General features: G+C 41.6%; 1 protein-coding gene and 1 non-coding gene across 16 annotated transcripts in view; both read left to right on the top strand.

Annotated features, from left to right (window-relative positions):
• Positions 1-24899, top strand: part of RNF149 (ring finger protein 149) — a 38255-nt gene that overhangs the window by 5008 nt on the left and 8348 nt on the right. For 9 of the 15 annotated variants that reach the window (XM_070798316.1, XM_070798307.1, XM_070798309.1 and 6 more), the window contains exons 2-8: positions 6843-7093; positions 7901-7969; positions 11732-11814; positions 14115-14211; positions 17378-17576; positions 19864-22227; positions 23733-23881. In XM_070798316.1, the coding sequence (XP_070654417.1) occupies positions 6843-7093; positions 7901-7969; positions 11732-11814; positions 14115-14211; positions 17378-17576; positions 19864-19907 (743 nt within the window). In that variant the 3' untranslated portion in view covers positions 19908-22227; positions 23733-23881. Of the gene's footprint in view, positions 1-6842; positions 7094-7900; positions 7970-11731; positions 11815-14114; positions 14212-17377; positions 17577-19863; positions 22228-23732; positions 23882-24758; positions 24861-24899 lie in introns of all 15 variants that reach the window. The other 6 variants (XM_070798317.1, XM_070798315.1, XM_070798308.1 and 3 more) reach the window with 6 other exon arrangements.
• Positions 22295-22408, top strand: LOC139186006 (small nucleolar RNA SNORD89). Its single transcript, XR_011569583.1, has one exon. It is a non-coding gene; the product is annotated as a small nucleolar RNA SNORD89 (small nucleolar RNA).

Genomic DNA, 24899 nt, shown 5'->3' with positions numbered 1-24899 from the left:
GACAAATACAGAATATTCTTGAGCAAGCCAGATTTCTCCAAAACAAAATGTGAAATTCTGAGACGAGAGTTGCATGTGTTTTTGAGTCCTCATTACTCATCCCAGCCAACCATAAAGACATTTGTGTTTTGCATGATAGCTCACGTTCTGGAGACGTTTCCATTCCATTCATATTCCATGTACTATTTCCCCTGCAAAGGGAGTCTCATATTCTCCTCACCTTGGGTCAGTTCAAGGATAATACCAGAAGAGAAACCAGTTTTTCAGGCCGACTCATTCATACAGAAACCATTCTATTGGGTCATCGCGTATGATGCTGGAGCTACAAAAACTAATAACAATAGTCGTTGTGTAGTGAGGAGGAGGGACTCACCAAGACATTATATGTGTGTGTGCATGCTAAGTTGCTTCAGTCGTATCTGACTCTTTGTGACCCTGTGGACTGTAGCCTGACAGGCTCCTCTGTCCATGGGGTGCTCCAGGCAAGAAGACTGGAGTGGGTTGCTGTGGCCTCCTCCTGGGGATCTTCCTGACCCAGGGATTGAACACACATCTCTTATGTCTCCTGCATTGGCAGACAGGTTCTTTACCACTAGCACCACCTGGGAAGCCCAAGACACTCTATAGCAGGTGAATAAAAACAAGTGTACGTAAGAGGCATTGCTGTATCGTGTACACAGAGGTGTGGGGATGCTGGACACCAAGGCTGAACCTGTGCTGAATTGTAATTTTTCCATGTTGGGTGCAGGACAGAGAGACTGTGGATGTTATTGGAAAAAAAGAAAACTTAAAAGGTCATGGGATTCTCATGCTGGATCTTTTAAGTGCATTTTTTTTTTAATTTCTTACTTTTAATAGTTTTATAGTCATATTTACATACATTTACAAATTGTTAAGTTTACCGTTATGAAAGCATACTAGTTTTTATGTTTAGGCATGTTAAAGTAAAATTATAATAGTAACCTCTCACCATTGGGTATCTTTGATGTATTTTTCCTTCCAAAGGAAGCTATTTATTTTTATGTTTGTAAACTTTTTATTTTGTATCGGGGTATACAAATACCTTTAACAATGTTGTGATGGTTTCAAGTGAACAGCAAAGGAATAAAATACATTTCTTGCTGCCTGCATCAGTTTTCTAGACCAGAAATCTAATCCGCCACTTTAAATATTTTAGTAGTTCCCGTCTCCTTCAAGAGAATGTTGAAATCTACTTTAAATAGTTTCCTAGGGAGGAGAAGTGGTACACTAGACTCATGACCCTGCAGAATTCTGAAGCTGTAGACCAAGACAGGTTTGTTTTTTTTTTTTTTTAACATATTTTGTTTGTTTTTAACAGGGTGGTAAGAGGAACTATTATTTTTCAAGAAGGTTTATGGTCATGTACTCTATGCAAGACCTTGAGTTACATCTAAGTTAGAAATACAACAAACGGCCTTCCAGGAGTTAGTGACTGGTGGTGGTTTGCGGGGAGGGGTGGGCATTGCACATAACGACCTTTTTTGGTGATTGGTAGCAACGCGAGGCTTGGGAAGGAAAACATTCAAAGGGTTTTTTCTTCCCCTGTCCCAAGACTTTGAGCATCTTTGCCTTCTGTGAGGAAATTCAGCTCTTTGGTTTGGAAATCAGCTGTGACTTGCTCTCTCAGGCCGCCAGGGCTCTAAGACTGGCCCAGGGAGGCAGTGATAGGCCAGGGCAGAGCCAGACCGGGGCCTGTGCTAGGCACCCCTGGGGGCCATGCACCCAGCGACCCTGAGCTCTGCTGCCCTGCCTCCATTCATCCCCCAACACGTCCCAGAAAAGCCAGTCATGGGATGGAAGTCTTCATTCTGAGTTTCATGATTTAAAGTAGTTCCCGAAGGGACTTCCCTGATGGTCCAGTTGCTAAGACTCATCACTTCCAATGCAGGGGGCCCGGGTTCAATCCCTGGTCAGGAAACTAGATCCCACATGCTGCAGCGAAGACTCGGTGCAGCCAAATGAATAAATGTTAAGTAAATATTTTAAAAATAGAGTAGTTCACAGAGGCAGTCTTGCTGTTATAATAGTTCAATGGCTAAATCATGTCCAACTCTTGGCCAGCCCATGGACTGCAACATGCCAAGCTTCTCTGTCCTCCACTATCTCCCAGAGTTTTCACAAATTCATGTCTGTTGAGTTGGTGATGCCATCCAACCATCTCATTCTCTATCACCCTCTTGTGCTCCTGCCCTCAATCTTTCCCAGCATCAGGGTCTTTTTCCAATGAGTGGGCTCTTCGCATTAGGTGGCCAGAGTATTGGAGCGTTAGCTTCAGCATCAGTCCTTCCAGTGAATATTTAGCATTGATTTCCTTTAGGTTTGACTGGTTTGATCTCCTTGCTGTCCAAGGGACTCTCTGTACTTAGAATGTAGCAAATTTTAGCCCTCAGCCCAGGCACAGTATTATTACTTTTTAATGATTTCTTGTAACTTAGTGAATTAAGAATTTTTTAGGGGAAAAACTTGAGATTGATACTGGAGATGTTTTCTGTTCCAGGTATGTTTCTGATAACCAGAGCGTTTCTGCAGCCCCTCCCTTGAAGTTTCAGGTGTTCTCAGCTCATCCGCCATCTCTCACTCATTTAGGCAACAGATATTTATTAAACACTTACTATGTGCCAAGCTGCATGAGGCACTGGAGGTAGTGAGATAAACTGGATACCTTTATGTATATTGAGTCACTAAGCAAACCAGACCAGTCACCAATGCAAATATGCTTTTATGATGGTACACCGCCTAGAAAACCTCCCTTCTTTTTGCTTGATAAACTCTTCCTGTCCATCAAAATGCACTCCCTGCCCAGGGGAAAGTTCCTTCCCATCCCAGAAAATATGATCACCTCGTTTCTGCAGCTTTTCCTTATTCCATATTATCATTCAATAATCAACAGTCCAAATAGAAAAATTGTCATTCCCATTGTACAGCTGAAGAAACAGTCTCAGAGGACCCAGGCATGAATTGTCAGGAGCAGGCTGGAGCCCAGTCTGGTGGTCCCGAAGCCTGTGTTCCCCTCCCCCTCCCTGACCCCGCACTCACTGGGGGAAGGCGGAGGCGCGAGGAGGAGCCGGGCCTTCAGGCCCTGGAACTGGCTCTTCCAGGTGCTGCGTCACATTGAGCAATTCTCTTGAAGATGTCTCAGCCCTGGTCTGTAAAATGATCACTCGTCTCTTTCTGCCTCGAGTGATGGCACAAACGTGAAAAGGCTTGAGAGCTGGTTTCTGCATTAACAACCAAAGATTGTTCTATGAGTACAGAAATTGTACCTGTAACCATAGCATAGAAACGTTTTGTTTTCTGTATAAACATGGAGACAGGTCCGTGGGGTTCACTGTACTGTCCTTTCTACTTTAGTATGTGCTTGACATTTTCCATTAAAGGAAGCTTTTTTAATTTATCAAAAGGGTCTTCAGCTTACAAGGCACCCTGTAATCATACATGGTGTAGTTCTCCTAATTGCTTCTGTATTTGTCTTTCTCAGCTACTAGCTGTTTATTTCCCTGAAGGCAGGAAATGCCTTGCTCCTTATTGAGCCTCCCCAGGGATGACGTAGATCATTGTGCGAGCACTCAGGCAGCCATGGCACTTGCCAAGTGACACTTTTAGGGCTGGGTCACAGCATCGGCTTCGAGACGGGAGCCACCTTAGAAGGTTGCTCTTCTGAGGTTTCAGTAACTAAATCCCCACGGCCGAGGGCCACAGCGGATTTGCTACGAATTAAATTTCTCCCCACAATAAAATAGTGTTAGAATGTGGTTTCAGTGTAATGCTGGAGAACAGTCTTTAAATGTATTTTTTAGGTTAGTTTTCGAATGGATAATACGTACACAGGGTAGAGAGTTTTACTATATCCAGCGCTCTCCCCCGCCACCTCCACCAGGGTAGTTGGTGCCCTGTGTTTGTGTGACCTTCAGGGCTGTTTGTATTGATATGACCACATAGACCTCTTGTCCACACAATTTTTTTTGCATGATGCTTTTTTTTTCCTCCTCTGTCTTGACTGCCATCAGTATTAATAGAGCTGCTGCCTCAGTCTATACACATACTATAACTTATATAATGGTTTTCTTGTTGATGAACATTTAAATTGTGATAGCAAAAACTTAGAAAAGGGACTTCCCTGGTGGTCTAGTGGTTAAGAGTTCACCTTCCAATGCAGGGGGATAGGGAGTTCCAGAAAAACGTCTGTTTCTGCTTCATTGACTACACTAAAGCCTTTGACTGTGTAGATCACAACAAACTAGAAAATTCTGAAAGATAAGGGAGTACCAGACCACCATACCTGTCTCCTGAGAAACATGTATGCAGGTCAGGAAGCAACAGTTAGAACCAGACACGGAAGAATGGACTGGTAAAAGAATACATCAAGGCTGTATTTTGTCACTCTGCTTACTTAACTTGTATGCAGAGTACATCATGCAAAATGTTAGGCCAGATGAATCACAAGCTGGATTTAGGATTGCCAGAAGAAATATCAATAACCTCAGGTATGCAGATGATACTCTAATGGCAGAAAGAGAAGACAAACCAAAGAGCCTCTTGATGAAGGTCAAAAAGGAGAGAGAAAAATTGGCTTAAAACTCAACATTCAAAAAACTAATATCATGGGATCTGGTCCCATCACTTTGTGGCACATAGAAGGGGATAAAGTGGAAACAATGGCAGATTTTCTTTTCTTGGGCTCCAAAATCACCGCAGATGGTAACTACAGCGGTGAAATTAAAAGACATCTGCTCCTTGAAAGGAAAGCTGTGATAAACCTAGACAGAGTATTAAAAAGCAGAGACATCACTTTGCCGGCAAAGGTTTGTTTAGGCAAAGCTATGGTTTTTTTCAGTGGTCATGTATGATGTGAGAGTTGGACTGTCAAGAACACTGAGTGCCAAAGAATTGATGCTTTTGAATTGTGCTGGAAAAGACCCTTGAGAGTCCTTTGGACTGCAAAGAGGTCAAACCAATCAATCCTAAAAGAAGTCAACCCAGAATATTCACTGGGAGGACTGATGCTGAAGCTGCAAAACTTCGGCCACCTGATGCGAAGAGCCAACTCACTGGAAAAGACCCTGATGCTGGGAAAGATTGAAGGCAAGAAGAGAAGGGGGCAACAAAGGATAAGATGGTTAGATGGCATCACTGACTCAATGGACATGAGTTTGAGCAAATTCCGCGAGATGGTGATGGACAGGGAGGCCTGGCATGCTGCAGTCCATGGGGTTGCAGAGTCAGATATGACTTAACAACTGAAAAACAAAAACATTGAATTGTACACTTGTTTAAAAGAGTGAATTTTATAGCATGGGAATTATATCTCACTAAAATTGCCTTTTCAAAAACAAAACCCATTTGTGTTTTCTGCAAGCTCACTTCATTTTCTTTGTCTTTCTGTTGCTCTTTTTCTTAAAGGAAATTAGTTTTTATCTTTGTTATGTTAGATGTATTTTCCCCTTGCTGGCCATTTGCTCTTTTGATCTTGAGTCCTTGATTTTGCTTTCTTTTAGTCAGAACAGACAATTTTTGTTTTTATATAATTGGTTAGTTGCTACAATCTGTTTTTTAAAAGAAGTTCTGAAGGGACTTTTCACACTTGGAAAGGTTTTTCTTCAATATTATTTATTTTTTAATGTCCATGTTTCTTCTGGCTTTTCTTAGTTTTTTTCTTTTTTATATATTTACATCTTGGATTTTTTTAGAATTCAATTTTGGCTTTAAGTTGTGAAGAAAGGATTCATTGTTTTTATCCTTAGATGGTACTCAGTTGCACCTGTACTATTTTTTTTTTTTAAACCATAGTCCATTTTACCCCTTTGATTTGGAATCCACTTCTGTCATTTACTGAATTCTTTTATGTTTTGGGGTCTAATTTCTGGGCTGTCATATGCTACTACCACACTGTTTTAATTATTTTGACTATAAAGGCTAGTTCAAGTTTTCTTGTTTATAAAGGTTTCCTAATCTTGATTATTTTTCCCCTAAGTGAACATTAGAAGCAGAATTTTTAGGGTTTTTTAAATCCCATTGATAATTCTAAAGATTAACTTACAGATGAAAAATGAAAGTGTAAGTTGCTCAGTCATATCCAACTCTTTGTGACCCTCATCGACTGTAACCCGCCAGGCTCCCGTGTCCCTGGGATTTCCCAGGCAAGAATACTAGAGTGGGTTGTCATTCCTTCTCTGGGGGATATTCCCAACCCAGGGATCGAACCTGGGTCTCCCATGTTGCAGGTAGATTTTTTACAATCTGAGCCGCCAGGGAAGCCCAATTTATAGATAGATTCATGTAAAACTGGACTTTATATCCCTTCTTTTTTATTTCTCTTACTTTTTTTTCCTGCTCATGCATTCAGAACCACATGAAATAATATTGAACAGAGTAGGAATTCTCAGATTACTTCCCTGAGTTAATGGGCACGTTCAGGCGTTTGTATTAATATTTATAAGTGAAATCGGTATTTGTGTTTTGTTTTTTTTTTACCATGTTTGGTTTAATTATGCTAGAAATAACTTTAAGACTTCTTTTTTTTTTTTTTATAAAATCTCCTGTGGACCACTTATATATGTTGCTCTTTAAAGATTTGAGAGCAGAATTCTCTTGTGAAACTGAATGGAGAAAGTGGCGGGGGGGGGCTCTTGCTTTCGAGGGGGTAGTTCTTCGTGATTTATTCTGCTTCTTATATAATCAGTCTGTGTTCTCCTTGGTCACCCATGTTGGTAACTGGGGTTTATGTCCATTTTATCACAGTTTTCAGTCACATGTGCGTGGAACCATACTTTCTCCATATCTTATTTTGTGTTCTCTTGTTGATTGCTTTGTTCTTTACTAAGGAACAGGAAACATAGTGGTCATTATGGTTAGCTACCCAAAAGGGAGAGAAATTGTGGAACTTGTGCAGAAGGACATTCCGGTCACCGTTACCATCGGGGTGGGCACCCGGCACGTCCAGGAGTTCATCAGCGCTCAGTCCGTGGTCTTTGTGGCCATTGCCTTCATCACCATGATGATTATCTCGTTGGCCTGGCTAATATTTTACTATATACAGCGCTTCCTATACACCGGCTCACAGTTCGGAAGTCAGGTAACTGTCTGTCTTTAACTTTGCTTTTTAAAACATCATTTGTAAATGTTTCCTGTGTATTTTTTTGGAAACTATTAGACAACACCCTTAATTTCATTATTTATAATATTTAAGTCATCGATATATGGGAGTTTTTTTAAATACGTTTTAAATTAGAATATATTCAACTTTATGTGCTGTAGGAAGTCAGGTCACCTCTCAGTCCTGCAAAGATCCTCTCTCCTTTCCAGACATAAAGGGATGACAAAAAGGCATGAAGTTGGGGGGGACATGGTTGTGTTTTGGAAGAGAACTGGGCCTGCCTCAGTGGAGCTGCATTCAGAGCCATTTATCTGCGGGGGTGCTGCCTCGGTCGCAGCAGAGCAGGGCCCTGTGGGCCCCACACTCACCTGTTGTCTTGAGAACCACCCTTCCTGGCTGCTCAGGCAGCAGATGGTCATTGCTGGGTCACCTTCTGCCTCTGACCAGGGAGCCTCTGTCCTTTTAGGGGCCTTCACAGATGAGTGTATGGAGCCCCGTCCTCAGCTGACTACTTTCTTACCAATAATCAAACGTAAGATTGGTTTCTTCTTCAGGCATGGAATTGAAAATAAGTATTCTTGATCAAACAGCTCCTAGGTTACACATGACTATTCTGTACCTTAGGACTTAAATGGTAGTTTTTTGTTGTTGTTTTTTAAGTTATTTCATTGTGGTCACCAAAGTTTTGCTTTTTATGACTTTTTTACCATAGCTTGCTTACACTATATGAATTTTTAAAATAGTGACTTAAACATTTCAATAATAATAATATTTTTCTTCCCTAAGAGCCATAGAAAAGAAACAAAGAAAGTTATTGGGCAGCTTCCTGTTCATACTGTAAAGCATGGAGAAAAGGTAATATTTTCATGATTGTTTTTTGCTTGTTTATAATATAAATCTGGGGACTTCCCTAAGACTTTGCCTTCCAATGCAGAGGGTGCAGGTTAGATCCCCTTGGTTGGGTAGCTAAGATCTCACATACTTCTCAGCCAGAAAAGCAAAACATAGAACAGAGCAAATTGTAACAAATTCAATAAAGACTTTAAAAATGGTCTACTTTTTTTAAAAAACCTTAAAATATATATATATATATGTATATATATAAAATACCAATCCATTTGTATGTCTCAGCTAATAGTTTTGATCATGGAGTTTTGGCTAGTTTGTTAATTTTGACATATGTGTTTATTTTAAAGAAAAATTGACTGAAACACTCCAGTGTATGTGAAGAGCCTTCTATACCTGTGCTGCCCAGGAAGGTACCCCTAGCCACATACAGCTGTCTGAATTTAAATGAACTAAATTAAACTGAAAACTCAGCGCCTCAGTCACCCTGGCTGCATGTCAGATGTTCAGGTGGCCATACTGGTTACTTGCTGCCAGACTGGATGGTGCAGTCAGTCAGACACAGGTGACTCTGAAGGAACATAGTTTATGTTCCTCTCTCTACCTGACACTGAGGCTTAAATCCACCTCTGTTAAATCTTATACTCTGTACATTCTCTCTAATTCCCTTAATTACAGGGAGAAAAGACGGATTTACGGAGAAGAGGAGAAAAGATGTTGAGTCCTAATCACTGGACCACTAGGGAAGTCTCTAAAAGGCCAAACTCATAGCAGAGTTCAGAAGCATTTTTGCAATAAATCCTAAGTTTCAGAACCTCATGTTCTTAGAGGGTAGGTTCCTTACAAGGAAAACAGTTGCTAATGCAGGAATAGTTATCCTTTTAATGGTCCGTTTTCAGTGCTGTGAAACGTTGAGGTGACATAGCTATGGGCGGGTTCCATCGTTTGGGTTTTCTTTTCCTCCATGAGTTGTTGAGACCTGGTCCACGCCGACACTGCAGCCTCCGATCCCCAAGTGCCCTTGGGTTCACATCTCCTCCTGTGACCTACTTAAAGGATTAAAGCTTCAGGATAGCACTCATTACATTTATAGACCTTTGATTTTAAAGCTTTGGGATCAGATATTGACGGTTCCTGTGGAATATTTACCATTAGGATACTCCAGGAATCATTGTTGGCTGCATTCTTTCCCGGATGCCTTACATTGTAGTAACAGTGAACTTGCAGGCTTGGTGCAGAGTCCAGGTTTCTTTCCATGTGGCTGTATTTAAAAGGAAAAGTGAAAAAAAAAAATCGCATCTCATGGGTAGATTAACATATGATTTACAAATTACGAGGGTCCCTGGCGGAGTGGGGGGAGGCAGAGAGAGAGAGTGTGTGTGTGTGTGCGCGCGCGTGTGCTCGTGGGGTGCGTGCATGCCTGCTCAGTCATGTCCTACTCTTTGCAACCCTGTGGACTGTAGCCCACCAGGCATCTCTGTCCATGGAATTTCCTAGGCAAGAATACTGCAGTGGGTTACCATTTCCTTTTCCAGGGGATCTTCCCAATCCAGGGATCTAACCTAAGTCTCCTGCATTGGCAGGCAGATTCTGTACCAGCTGAGCCATCAGGGAAGCACCCCCTTGGGGAGAGAGTCCCCAGCAAGTATCTTGAGACAGGCTGTGCGTTCTGCTAGAAGTTGTATGATAAGCATACTTTTATGTTCCTCTTAAAATGTGTGTTCTACTCTCTGGCAGGAAATCTGTCCTTAAGTATGAGAAGACATAGATTCATATGTGTAATTTGCTGTATAAAGTCTTTGAGAACATAAGTCAATTGATATTACCTTCTTCCTGTACAGAACAATTTTGAAAATATGCTTCTACAGACTATTGTCAGAAATAATAGTTAAAAAAAAAAGAAACCTCCATAAATGATCCATGAGGTATCTAACTGGATTTTCTGGCAATCTTACATGTTTAATTTGTGCACATAAAGACTGTGTTTTTTCTTAAATCTGCATCTTGTTGAGTTCTGGAAACTGGTTATTTCCTAGTTTTTCTTATGGACTCAATCACAGTAATGTATAAGCTTGCAGACCATTAGGGAAGTAAAAATGATTTCATCGTTCTTTCTTGGCATGTGAAAAAACATGATAATGTCTAGTTGAAACATCTAATTTTAAGTTCAGTGACAAAGTTAATTTTAGTGCAGTCTTTGATAGCAGTATCCACATATAAAATCAGTTTTTACTGCTTGCTTGTTAACAAGTGACCCATGTGCTTAAAGATACTTTAAAATAATTACATGATGACTCTGAAGCTGTGTTCCATAAAATTAACTTGCTAAAGCTACAGACACTGGTAACTGAGTCCCTATCCCAGAGTCCTGGAGGAGAGAAACTCATTGGCCAAATTTGGGTCAGGTGACCAGGTCGGCCATGCTTATTACTTTGGTTGATGGGCTGAAGCCAGGTGGACAGATCTCGGTGGTACCCAGGGAAGTGGGATGAGCTGACACCCCCAGAAAGGTCATGACCCACAGATTCTCAGAAGCTGAAATTGTGTCACAAGACTGCTTCCCCAGAGATTTTTGTTTCTTTTTACTTTGTTAACTTGCTGTAGGAAAAAGTAACTCGAGCTTCCCAGTGGTAAAGAATCCACCTGCCAATGCAGGAGATGTGAGTTTGATCCCTAGCCTGGGAAATCCCATGGACAGACAAGCCTGGTGGGCTAGAGTCCATGGGGTTGCAAAGTTGGACATGACGTAGTGACTTTAAAAAAAAAAGGTAACTTATTTTAATTTGTGGTTCTTTTATCACTAGTGAAGTGAATATTTTCAGATACTTGGTCTTAAAGTATCTCCTTTGTATTTTCTCATCTGTGGGTTATAACTTTGCATGTTCTCATCTACAAGTTATAACTTTGTTCTTTAGCATATTCTAATGAAACCTCTTTTGTATTATATTTCCAGTGATTCCAGAAAACGTATATCTTATTAGATATTCATTCTCTTTATAAATTTTATATTTGAAAAATATAAAAAAAATATATAAAAAATATAAAATATAAAAAAAATATAAAAAAGCATGCATTTGCATTTCTACAGCCCTTAAAAATATGGTCACTTAAAAAAATGAACAGCCTCTTATTTAGAGAGAGAAGGAAACGGCAACCCACTCTAGGACTCTTGCCTGGAAAATTGCACGGATGAAAGAGCCTGGTAGGCTACAGTCCATGGGGTCGCAAAGAGTCAGACACGACTGAGCGACTTCACTTTTCTTCCTTTCTTATTTAAACATTATTCGTGTCTGATTAGGTAGACAATGAAATTTTTTCCTTTTCAGACAAATTCTTTTAAAAATAAAATCTCTTGATAGTGGTAAAGATAAATACCAAGTAGAAATTATCTGTATATAATTTCAGGATGTACCAATGCAGACTAGAATTCATCATTGTTTTAGTTGAGTTGTGGTGAGTTTTGTTTTTGTTTAGATTTTGTTGTTTAGTGAGTTTTACCAGGAGTATATTATTTACTAGTGTTAGTTGCTTGGTCCTGTCCAGCCCTGCAACACCACGGACTGTAGCCCGCCAGGCTCCTCTGTCCATGGGATTTCCCAGGCAAGAATACTGGAGTGGATTGCCATTTCCTCCTCCAGGGGATCTTCCTGACCCAGGGCTTGAACCCAAGTCTCCTGCATTGGCAGGAGGATTCTTTACAGTCTGAGCCACCACGGAAGCACATACTATTTGCTAAGAATACAGCAAATTCTTTGCTCTTCTTTTTTGCAGGGGATTGATGTCGATGCTGAAAGTTGTGCAGTGTGTATTGAAAATTTTAAAGGAAGGGACGTTATCAGAATTTTGCCATGCAAGTACGTTCTCTTACTTTCTGAGATGTTAAAAAATCACAGGTTTCAGGTTTCTGACCAAAGAGTTAACATGTCTTTCAGGATATGAAGATCTTACTATCAGGTGACATCTTGTGATCATCTCACCTCTTAGAAAAGCAGCTCAAAGTCTTCAAGGTCCTCTTGTACTGTTTTACTTTAAGACTGTTTTGCTTGAAGACTTTAGGTGACCATTAAGACCCACTGTCTCCTTTTGTTGCAGATTGGCTTTTAATCTTGTAGTCAAGGAGGCTTCAGTACAGTCCTGGGGGTCTATACTGTACATTTATCAATGGAGAGAGTCTGCCATGTTGGGAGAAAGGAAACTGAAGCTGGCCAGGTGAAGGCCCTGGGGGAGAGGCCAGGGACAGTCAGCAGGCCTGGCTCAGGCTCTGCTGTTATTAACATTTTTTTTTTTTTAGCTTTTAAATATTTTAATTCTTATGTTTTAAACTAGTGAACATTTTCCCAGTCATTTATTAGAAATGTTATCCTTAAAGACATTTCCTGGTTATGTATCTTTATCTGTTATTTTTCTATGGAGATGCCTTTTTTCTTAGATTAGGCTCTGCTGTTATTTGCACCCTGAGTTTGGATTCTTTTTGGGGTTGTGTGAAATAAATATTCCTCCTTTATTTAACTAGGTTTTTTTTTTTTTTTTTAGCAACAGAAATTTGTTTCCTTTTTAATCATGAGATGCTTTGATAACTTTTCTTTAAAAATTGCTTTGTCAGCAGAAAGGTGTACAGAGACTATGTTTTAAAGCTGGTCATTTTAAATTCTGCTTTGCACCGATTAGAACCAGGTCACAAGTTAGTATTTAATTGTGCCTCACTTCATGTTTGCGAGTGTTCAGAGTATATACCAGTACTTTATAGGAGATAAAGTTCTCAGGAGTTTTGTGGAGGACATCAAGTAACGAGGATCAGAATAAGAAAATTAATTTCCCCGCATCAAGATAGTGAACTTAAGTCTGCAGGAGTTCATGTGGGTTGGTGTGCCGGGTACTTAGTGAAGTGGGGTCGGTGTCAGTTGACGGGGTCCTGTAGAACCTGATGAAAACAGAAAAGAATTATTATTCTAGGTTGGTTGGAGGCAAGTCCTTCTGACTTGAACGCCACACAGTGAGCAGCCAGGTTTCCTTCTACAGAAGATGGAGATGCTCCTGACGCCCGAGCTGGGACTTGCACTCGGGTCATAAACAGCTGAGTGTCTCCTGAATGTGCATGTATCCTGGTCGCCTTAGTGGGGTTTTCATTTCCTGCCCCCAGCCCACCCCAGTTTTCTCCTGTGATTTATTTCAACTGATTTCCCAATGGAACCAACATATTTATTTTTCTCAAAACTATTCCTCTGGGTCAGTTTCAGTTTAAGGCTGAATAGGTCACAAGACAAGCTGGGTTGGACCACCTTACGTCCTTACCTGCTGTTGTTTTTAACTGTCCTGGCAGGTTTCCCTTTGAAGAAAAGGTCTTTAGACAGTGACGACAGTAATAATAATGAAAAATTGCTGAGGATTTATAGTGCCCACTACCTTAGTAGCCACGTGGCATGTGGGCTCCTCAGAACAGCCTTTGGGGTAGGTGCAGAGGGGCCTCAGGCTCTAGTTCACAGTCATAGCATCTGATCACACAGCTGGCCTCTGAGCCTGACCGGTGTGGTTCTCATCTCCACACCTGCTTACCTGAAGCACAGATAAACTGCAGACTCATCACCCGAGAGGGGAAGTGAGCCAGCGAAGACCTCAGGAAAAGAAAATTCATATGTGATTTCTTTTTTGGATTCCGAAACTAATGTGTTCATTCTAGAGAAATGTAGATGCTACAAAAATACATTAAGACAAAAAATAAGTGTTTTTTTAACTTGCAACCCAAAGATAACTTTAATATTTTAATTGATATTTTGTTGTGTTTCTACTGGAGTCACTTTATAGAAGATACTGTCATTTTTTTATTAGTTTGTCACTGTTAAGTTTACTCTTCAGTTTCTTAGGTCACATTCATTCCCGAAAGGCTAACAGAGGCACATAAAAATACATTCCAGCATGATACAGAAATAAACCATGCTGTTTTCATTCAGTGAAGGGGGAATTTCCCTCTCAATGCCAAATTCCATTTACTTTGGAAAGTAGAACAGATAACCTCCCAGGGTAAGTGGATACACTGGAATTTTGATATGATGACATTTAACTTGTAAACAAGAAGATGAGTTGGTAGGATGTGTTATTTCCTTTATAAGGTATAAGCAATTATTTTAAGACATTAACACGTACTTAATTTTTTTAGGCATATTTTTCATAGAATATGCATTGACCCATGGCTTTTGGATCACCGCACGTGTCCAATGTGTAAACTTGATGTCATCAAAGCCCTGGGATATTGGGTTTGTTACGTTTTTGTTTATATTCAATCTCTGCTCCCCTCACCCCACTGCCCCCCATTCTCCCTGAGTGATTTGCTTCTGTTCCTGACCAGAGAGGCAGGAGGAGTGAACCAGATGCTCCTTCTAGGATTCTTCTGGTTCCTGAAGAAATTTTCCTCTATATCAAAAGTAAATTCTTAAGACAGTCCCCAAAAATCAATGAACTTATAGGCTTATCGAATAATACACTAGGTGTATGCTTAAAGTTCATACTTAGAGTGGTATTTTTGCTATATGTTGTAACACTCTGCAGGGTCTTGTAGATGCTGGTCAGTGTCGTAGAAATAATTATTGTAAAACATCTGACCTGCAAGGAGCCAGGTGCACATTTGACATACAAGGAAGCGAAAGCTAGCACGTCTGGACACGAGCTCTCCCGATACTTGGGTTTCAGAGTCAGATAGCGCAGGGGAAATTCCTCCTGCAGCGAATGTGCTCCATCACTTTGCCGTACTGAGCTGGTCACAGGGCTGCGCTCAGAGAACAGAGCCGGGAGGGCGGAGTGAAAGAGAGCAGGTTATTGCAGCTGTGCACTGAATGACTTACGCACGTCAAAATATTGACTCCTGGCCCCTCTGAGAGGGGAGCGCTGTTCTAGTAACCACCTTTAGAAACCAGAAGCACGAGCTTAGGGAGAAGTCGCTCACCTAAAGTCACAGGTGATGTGATGGGTTATCAGCTTTCAGGTGTAAGTTTGCTTAATTCCAGGGTCCAAGCTCTTAACTAGCCTCCAACCCAAAAGAGGGAAAACAGGTTTTCCTAGATTGTTACACTTTTAGAGTCTAGATATAATCTATTACTGTCCCAAGAGATCTTTGAGAGAAGTAATTTAAATATCAGATAATATTTTTCTTGTTGCTAAACATAAGATGTTTTTGCAACATTTACTAAAGAGATTTTTTTTTTATGATAATGAATTTATGTGACTGTATCAGCCCTCAAGGCTGCAGGCCCCCTTCAAAATACTTTTCGTTTTCCAATTCAATATATCTTTAAAAGAGAGCTAAGGGACCACGCACTGTCTTAATAACCAGTGTGATTTTCGGTGAATTACAGTGTTTAAGTGTGAGTTGCAGAGGCCTCACTGTGGATGCACAGAGAGGGAGGCAGAACTGTGTTACTGGGCCCTTACCCACCTGGATGTCTAGAAAGCGTGTCTTTGCTCTAGAATCTCTAATGTTCATTGATTGGTAGGTTTTGATAACTGGCGGCTCTCCTCAGCTTGGCGGGTGTTCTGGGCTTTCTTAGTGACCGTGGCACGTTCCTCTCTCACCCAGCCCTCCTGGGACCATGTCTTAAACAGTGGAAGCCAGGGATTAAACAGGCAGTTTCCTGGCAGTTTTCCTCCTGCTTTTCCTTCTGTAGATTCACTCTGAAACGCCTTTTGAGTTGCTGTCTTCATTAGTTGGTAACTTTAGACCTGCTTTTCATTTCTAAACATTTGTGGAAAAGGCATTCCATTGACCTTAGCATTGAGACTGTTTTTGGAAATGTATCTACGTATATTTCACGTGTTAAAAATCAAGACTGATTTTACATCAGGTTATCTTGCTTTCAGAACGTTAGTTTCAGGAGGCTAGAATATGTGTTCCCAGAAAGCTTGTTTCCTGTTTTGAAGAAACTTACAGTAATTCGAAATCACACTTAAGAAATTAACTTGTCTTGCCTTTATTTATTTATTTTTTAAATTCTTTGACAGATCTGTCTTTTTCTTTAGACCCGTTGAGCCTCCTGCATTGAGTTGTAGAGAGTTTTACACTCTCCTCTCGTGTGGTAACTAGTTCTAATTTCCACAGGGAGAAAGTGACCACAGTGAGAGCAGCCATTGGCCCTCACAGACTCCAGGGTGGCGCCTGACTTTGCAGCCGTGGCCGCTTTGACATGCCTCTTGTCCCTGTCGTGTTTGCTCTGGGGCCGGCCGTTATCAGGGGTGTGCAGTGCTGGGTCTGGACGTGGCTCTGGAGAGACAGAGCTGTACAAGACTCTACGCTTCTGCTCACTGGCTCCTAGGAGTTCCGCCATCTGGGCTGGCGGGGGGGCAGGCGTTCACCCCACCCCGCTGGCCAAGGAGGCCTGTTTGGAGAGTGTGGGACACAGACAGGGGAGGCCTTGACCCTGCCAGCAGCAATGGGAGCGTTCAGGGAGGGCTTTCTGGAGGGACATTTGAGCTGCATGTTAATGGATCTGAATATCACAAGTCAATGGCGAGTGACCACGTGGGGTCTGAGACAGGCAGCTAGTTCAGCCTGGCAGGTATTCAGACAGGTACCTGGAAAAACAGATCAGGGTGGGCTGAGTGGGAGCGCGGGTGCGACGGCAGCCCAGCAGGACTTGTTGGTTGGTGTGGCAGGCGTCTTCTCTGGGGGTGCCTGTGGGAAGGCAGTGAGCCACGCGGTGTCCAGGGGTGGGGAGAAGGTTCTAGAACACAGGCGGAGCCGGCAGCAGGAACAGCAGTGCCTTTGGCCCTGAGGACCCCAGAAGTGGAGCCGGCAGCTAGGCTGTGCGGTGTTCAGTCTCAGCCCAGGTTCACAGGAACACCCACCCGCCCCCAGTCGGCCTTTTACCAGCAGATTCGTCCATCACAACTTTGGCATTACTCAAAAAAGTTTCTGGATGGCCCCCAGGTTTTGAGACTCAATGCAGGGGTGCTTGTAGGGCCTCCTGTACCCACTTTCCTGATCTCATGGGGAAGTGGAGGCACACTGGGAGCAGACAGACACCCTGTGCAGAATAATTGGTGCTCTCTGAGTGAAGGGGGGCAGTCTGCACCCCTGATGATCAGGAGCCTGCTTGTCCTGAGCCCTGGCCGCTGGCAGCAGTTAGGGCGGTCTTTCAAGCTCAGGGCCCTGGTCTCAGTGCTCAGCAGCCAGCCAGGCTGCTCAGGAAGTAGTTTAAAAGGTGGCATCGCTTGTGTCAAGGGGAAAAATGGTTTTTTGGAGGAAAAGCATTTAGGCCATGAAAAGCTACTTAGAAGTAACTCACTTTCTGGTGATGCTAAGAAGACACTACTGATGTGCTTTTTGCAATATTGGTGTTTAGATAGTTTGTTTGAATTATGAGCAGATGATGATAGATAAGCTTGGTGCTGTTATTGAGAAAAGGTGTTTTCTTTGCTCTAACTCTCAAGGGCGAGCTTGAGGACGTGCAGGAGGTGACTGCCCCAGAATCTCCCCCTGGGGGTGTCTCGGCTGCAGATCTGAGTCTCACGGTACCGGACGGTGAGAGAAGTGACGCCGGCAGCTCCGAGTCGCCCTCCACCAGTGACCCCGTGCCACCCTGTGGTGCCAGCTTTAAAGAGGATGCAGGTGAAAACACAGCCTTGCTGGGTGAGTCACTGGCCGGTTAGCAAACACAGTGGTGTTACCAGTGCTTAAATGAAAGTGAAAAAGCACATAAGGTGCAGAAAAATATAAAGGAAAAATGGAAACCACAGTCTTAGCCCTACAGACACAATACTGTTTCAACATTTCGATAAATATATCTCAGATTTTTTCTGTGTGTGAGGAGGAGGAGAATATAATTTATGTGTGGTAACCCGTTTCTTCCTCTTAGTGTACGAAACTCTGTATCTGTAGACAGGACATGTGATTTTGTGCAGCTGTGGACTAGTGCATTCTGGGTTCAGTATAGTTTCTGTAAACCACATCCTGCTGGTGGACTTTTATCATCAGTAACACTGAGATAACTTCAGTGTGTATGTTTACCACCTGTCTGTCTGTGTCCTCCTCATAGGTAAAATAGAAAGAATTGCATTTTTAAAGTTACGGATGCAGCTACCTTCTTTTCATATTTGTTGGTCATTTATATTTCTTTTCTGAGTTGCCCATTTCATCCTTAATTTATTTTTCTATAGAAAAATTAACTTTTTCATATTGGTTCTAAGAGCTCTTTGGTCTTTGCTTTGTTTTTTATCTTGTCCAGCCTTCTTATACTTTGCATGATTCTGCCTTTGATAGAATGCTAACTTAGGAAAGTCTTTCTCGGGGTTATTAACTTATATTTTACTAACAGTTGTGGTTTTGTATTTTATGCTTATTAAATCTTTAATGCACATAGCTTCAGAAAAGATTTAACTGAACTATTTTTCCCAAATATTTAACCACTTGTCAGTTGTTTAGTGATCATTACTTGTGAATAATATGTTGTGATATTCACAAGGTAAGGCAAATTCCCTCATCTTTATTCTTCTTATTTTAAAAAATTTCTGAGCTGTTTTGCATTTTTTAAGATTAATCTTAAAATCAATTTACCATGTATAAGAAAATCCCATGAAAATTTTTATTATAGTTGAATTAATTTATAGATTAACTGAGAAGAATTGATGCTTCTAATTTTGAATTTGCCAACCTGGAAAAAGAAGCATGTTTTTCCAAATTGGTAATATTCAAACTGAATTGGTTTGTCTTTTTTTTGTACATTTTTAGAATCTGGGAGGCAAAGATAGAAACGTGAGAACTGAAGTTTTAAAGCAGAACCAGAGGAAGAAAGAATGCATTGTGTAAGAAAAAGGGAGGATGAATTTCAGAGCTTTAGGAAGTGGAAAGCCTGATCGTGTAGGAGTTCTCCTAGCCGGGTCTCCTGCTGGGAATAAACCGCCCTGTTCTCAGCAGTTCCACTGCAGTGAGCCCAGATGCATTTCATTGTAATTTTTGCTGTTTCCTTCAGTCTCCAGAAGGGAAACGAAATTTATTTTCTCTACTACTTGACTACCCTTGAGATATTTCAGGACAGGTAAAATTCTTAAGCTGAATTTCTAAGTATTTGTTCACCAGTAAATTTGACAAGTAATTTATGTGTTAATATTTTTTCTAGCCTACCATCATAACAACATCATTTGAGAAATATTACATTGGAAAAAAGTTAATTCTTTCCAGCCTACCTTAGGACTTCCAGAGTATAATGTAACTGCATCAGTAGCTAACCTAACACCCTCTCGACCCTCAGGAGCATGTGGAGATGAAGGTGGGGGTTATTAGGGCAGCCCACTCCCTGGAGAAGGTGTCTGCAGCAGTGGGCTCCTCTCTGGCCCACTTGACCTCAGGTCTGCTTGTAGGTGAACTCACAGTGCTTGGCTCTCCTAGTTTTGAGAAGGTACTGTATTCCTGAAAGAAACCGTCTGTGCCAAAATTATTCTGTTCTCCTTTCCTAGTAACATCCTACTGGACTCGAATGCCAGTTTGAACCTCTCCGGGTCTCCATTTCCAGTCTCTAGATTGGGGATAATAATGTAGCCGTCTCTAGCTCGTAGGGTCAATATACATTGCCCAGTAAACGCAAGCTGCTGTCTTCATGGGTGGTGATGCCATCGCTGCGTGTTTGGAAACACACTCTAGTTAATCCCAGCAGCTCAGCCTGCATCTTTTCTGTTGCACAGTGCTGACCACATGCTTGCTAATTAGACTAGAAAAGCTCTCATGCTCTACGTGAAGCAGGTGTTTTTATATTTTCTTAACTCTCTGTCTGGAATAGGTTGCTGTTTCTCCATGTAAGTTTTATTTAAAAATTTCTATAATTTGTTTCATGAATGACGCTCTCCAAACGTAACAGTGTTTATGTAACCAAAGCCCAGGATATGCCCAGCGACTAACACTGGCTCCCGTTGCTTTGTTATAGAGACAGGCAGGAGCGACGCTCAGTGTGACGGACCCGCCTGCTAGTGCGAGACCTGCGGACCGTGTCACGGACAGAGCCTGGGCTCGAATTAAAGGACATTTTATTTTTGTTACTTTAGTGCATAGTTTGTATATGTGAAAATAATGTACATTCTTTTACCTTTCAGGTTCTAATTTGGTATACAAAGAGCTATTTTATTCTTTCAAGATACTTTTTGATTAGTCTTGATATATTTATCTATTGAAACGTATCATAAGATGATTCCGTCTTCTCTAGGATGGTTCTAGCCTAAGCACGTTGACTTTAGACTAGTTGAAATGGAGTTGCATGATTATATTCAGTAATTGGTCATGCGAGTTTCCCTGGAGGAAAGGCTTTTTTCAAACATTAAACTTGTCAGTGTGATGAGAGAAGTCTGTTGCTTACTTACACCTCTGTACTTTAGAGAGATTTCCAAACCCGAGAGCACTTTCATTGTTGTTTTTTAAATTTGGAATTGTGAGAAAAGTACGGGTGGGCTTGAGTAATTTTATTTCTCCCTTTTATTATCTAATTTCTTCTAATAACCTTGATGGGGAGGGAAGTTTTGTCCCTTTTTTTCTACAAATAAAAAAAGCTGTCACATGTAAGCATGAAGTTCTTCATTGCTGGTTAAGGAAATGGAGTAAACAGACTCTGGTGTGGGTTGTTTGGGGTTTTTTTGTTTGTTTTTTGAGGTAAATGATGAATTTACTGATTCCAACTACAGTTTAATCTTTACAATTAAAAGGGTGATAGATGGAGACTTTCAGTTGCTGTTATAAACCAGTAACCAGTTTTCTAGATTAATTTTAAAGCCATGGAAAAAAGCAGTGAACTTGTTTCATCATCTCTCCCACCTACTCTTGTTTGCTGTTCTTCCTTGGAGGCAGGGGAATTAGGCCGCTCTGAAGCTGTGGGGGCCCCTCTCTAAGTTGGAAAAGTGATGAGACACACAGTGGGTAAGACTGCACTCCCGCTGCAAGGGCTGCAGGTTCGATCCCCGACTGCGGAAGCTCTGCATGCCACAGGGGTGGCCAGAAACAACACACACACACACTGTGCTCTGCTGTCACTTCTTAGAGGTGGGAGGTCCAGAGTGAGGAAGAGTTAGTGTTTTTACAACTTGAAACTGTAGTCCTTTGTATCTTCCAAACTGTTTACTGTGTACATCTTTATTTGATGGTAAAAATAAATGTTTACTAGAGTATATAATTTTTAAAGTGTAAACAATTTATTCTTATAGCTGTATCTAAGATGTAAAGTTTATATAGTTTTTGTTTTGTTTTTTTTCAAGTTACTTAGGACACTCTGATTCCAGCCACTCAGTGAAACTCTAGGTGATTAAACAGTGTTACTGATATCAGCGGAGGCCAGACTCCATGGGAAGAGCTATTGGGATAGAAATTGCCTTACTTTTGAGCGCTCATTTCAACAGACACTGCAGTGGGTTTCCATAATAGCCATTATCTCTGAAATTTGCCTTCTGTGTTGTTCATTGCAAATAGGAAACTATGTCCCTGATTCTATACCAAGTAGATTGCTCTTTGTATTTTAAGACACATACTAGTGGAAAGTGCTTTAATTCTTCCCATTAGCCAGTGAAGCTGACTTTAAAGAGTGCTTTGACAGATCAGGGTGAATTGTTTTTGATGATTATGGGCGAGTGAGTTCTTACCAGCGGCTGTCAGGCAGAGCTTTACCTAATTCAGGGGTTTGAGGGACTCCTCTGGGGTTCACTGTTTGGCACTCTGTGCTCCCACTGCAGGGGCACGAGTTCCACCCCTTGTCAGGGCACTAAGATCCCCTGTGCTGTGAGGCACAGTCAAAAAAAAGAGACTTTGACCCTACGTTATAAACATAAGAGACTGGAAAAATTACAGTACTCTCATCTTTAGAAACACAAGTCTTTAACAGCAGATAAGGAAATCTGCAAGAGCAGACAGAAAACCCTTTTGTACTTGGTAAGGAAAATGTTTCCTTTCAAAAGGATTTTCTTAGGTAGACGTGATAAAGGGTCAGTTACTAGAATTTTTGCTGAAACACAACTTTGATAAAATGCTGGGAATCTGGGGAATATAAATGAAGAAAGGTTAGTAAAGCAGAGAGATTTAGTTCAGATTGTATTACTTAATGGCAGGAATCGCTTTCCTTCTGACAGTTGTCTTGAAAGCTTTGTTCACAGGTAATGCAGAGACTGTTCTTTGTTTTTAACTGTGAGGGCCTCGGTGATGTGTGGACAGCATGGACCCGTGGATGCCAGCGCCCCCTGCTGGGCAGCTTCAGGGGTTCCCGTCAGAAAGCCAGGCCGCCTGCAGGAGGGATGTGCACACCGCACCTGAACAGGTAACAGCGCCTGCCTGCTGGGAGTGGTGGGCGCCCAGACTCTTCCCTGGAGGGCTGCCCCACAGTTACTGAGGAATGATGACACTAAAAGGCCGAATTGCAGTGTGCCCCCTGGCAGTTGGCTCTCTCTGGGTACACGATGACAAAACCTCCTGAAGCGAACCTCTGGTCTGACCTCAGTAACGTCGGGGCACGGTTTCCAAAATGGGCCTTTCCAGCAAGCTCATACATTTTTAACAAGAGATGATTGGTGAACCCTGGGGAACTTTGGGGCTTCAGCACGCAGTAAGCACCATTATTCATGTTTTATGATACACTTAATACACCAAAGACCGCTAGAATCATGACAACAATAATAATAGTAATAGACCACATGGTAAAGAATTCGCATGCCAATGCAGGAGACACAAGAGGCGTGGGTTCAATCCTTGCCTGGGTCGGGAAGATCCCCTGGAGGAAGAAATGGCAACCCACTCCAGTATTCTTGCCTGGACAATTCCATTTACAGAGGAGCCTGGTGGGCTGCAGCCCATGGGGTCGCAGAGAGTCAGACCTCACTGAGCACACAGGCACAAGACATTCAGGAACCAGGTTGCTTTCACTGGGACAAGATACCCAACATAACCAGATGCCCCCGGAAGACGGCTTGGCTTAGCTATAGTCTGTTTTGGAGCACACTCGTATGATCAATGAGGGCTGAGGTAAAGTCAGCACATATATGTGGCTAACTAGAACCTGAGGTACTTACATGTTTTAGTCAAAAGCATTTCTCCAGGCTCGGTGTAAACTCTAATTTGCAGCTTACAGAGCACAGAACTTTGGCCTGAACCAGAGTTCATCTTATTTTTCTGCACGCTGTGCTTCTGTCACAAGATCACCAATTAGAAAAGCCACCAATGCTTTTCCCAGTTAATTTTCATTTTTGAAGTTTAAAACACTTTTAAAAGCATTTCATTTTCAAAAGTACTGGCACATCGATTACTAGTTACAGTAGTAAAACAATATCATCAGCCATGTATCTAGAAGTGTGCCCTCATTCTAACAGGAAAAGTACAAAACAAGTTGTAAATCAAAAAAGTATTTGCATTACATTAGTTTAAGATTAGTACAAGAAAAGTCAACCCATTCTTTTTGACGCGTTGGAGGCTTATTTATCAACAGATAAAAAGAAACCTGGGAAAACACTTATGTTTCCTGTTAGGCTGATTAGTTATTGAATCTCAGGATTTTGGAAGTCCTTTTCTTAAGGATTTTCCACATAAGCGTTTGCACAAACTCATGTCCATTGAGTCCATTAAAATTTATGAAAGTTTGTCTATTCTGATACCATTTATCATGGTATCATTTGTCTGAATGATACCATTTTCTTAGAGTTGCATAAACAAACAATATTGCTAAAGAAAGGTATTTGAAATAGTTATATTTTAGGCTCACAAATACTTTTTCAAACATCTTTCTACCCTAAGATGTCATTTTAACAGGTCGTCTTGCTGTCTTCTTTTAAGCAGGTGATTTGAAGATATTAAAGCTAGAAATTGGAACTGAAAGTCCAGAGAATTCAAGATGTGGTTTTTAGAAAACATGAACTCATCTGATTAAACTTAAAAGTTGATGCAGTTATCAAATCCCAGGATTATAGTTCCTTTTATTTCAGGTAAACTTTCTTCTACTTTTAAACATGTTTAACGAAGAACTTTCTGCTGGTGTTGTAAATGTTTCTGGATTTTTTTTTCCTCCCATAAAATGTTCTCTAAATATAACTACTATTCTTTGTAAGCTGTTTATTTGAAATACACCTGAAACCCTTTCCTCTGTCAAGTAAACACCAGGACTGTAACCTGGAAATGATGAACAATGGTCTGTCTTTAGTCACAGGCCACGTTTGCAAATCTGCCCACAAAAGCCTGTTTGTGGCCCCAAATCAGTGTTTGCGTGGGTGGCAACTTGTGGATGCCCCAGGGCAGAGAAGTGCCTAGCTGCTGGCACACACGTTCCCAGGTGAGGCTGGAAAGGACATGGTCTTCTAGCGTCAGACTGACAACAGGTGTCCTTTCGTGGGAAGTGTGGTGCCACATTTCTGACATTCTGTGCCGCTTAAGTTGGTGATTCCGTAGCTTGGGACAGTGCCCAGGCATAGGGCTGCCGCATGACTGAGGGCCTCACAGAGAAAACGTGTGCCAGGCAAGCTCTGTGTGTGCATCCAGGCTGCCGGCCGGGAGCTCTCGCTTACCGAGAATCGGCAGGGCCTGACCCGAGGTTGGGCGCTTCCAGCAGTGGTATGGGCGAAACTTCACCATCACAGACGGTACTGGCTAATAAGCTTGCTTTGCCCAGTGCTAATGTGCAAAATGGTGATGCCCAAACCTCAGCCCTGGGCAAAGAAAAGTTAGGTGTGGAAAGAAGTGCGTTACGTCCATATTTAGACTTCTGAAGGCATACCTGTTAGGCCAGCTTGGGTCCTTTTGAAGCTGATATATTTATAAATCCTTCCCTTTATGAGAATATCTAAGCTAAAATTTCTCATCATCTAGGCATACCTTTTTGCCAATATTACAAGGCTGGAATTTATACTAATCTTAAAACCTGCCCTGCTTGGTATATCCTTTAACTTTTGCTAAGAGTTGGACTGGAAGGTGAGTTACTCAGGTTTCTGTATAGAGTATGCTTTGAAA

Source organism: Bos indicus, chromosome 11 (assembly GCF_029378745.1).
Source record: "Bos indicus isolate NIAB-ARS_2022 breed Sahiwal x Tharparkar chromosome 11, NIAB-ARS_B.indTharparkar_mat_pri_1.0, whole genome shotgun sequence".
Lineage (NCBI taxonomy): Eukaryota > Metazoa > Chordata > Mammalia > Artiodactyla > Bovidae > Bos > Bos indicus.
The sequence above is the reverse complement of the archived record's forward strand: the minus strand, read 5'-3'. Positions and strand labels throughout refer to the sequence as shown.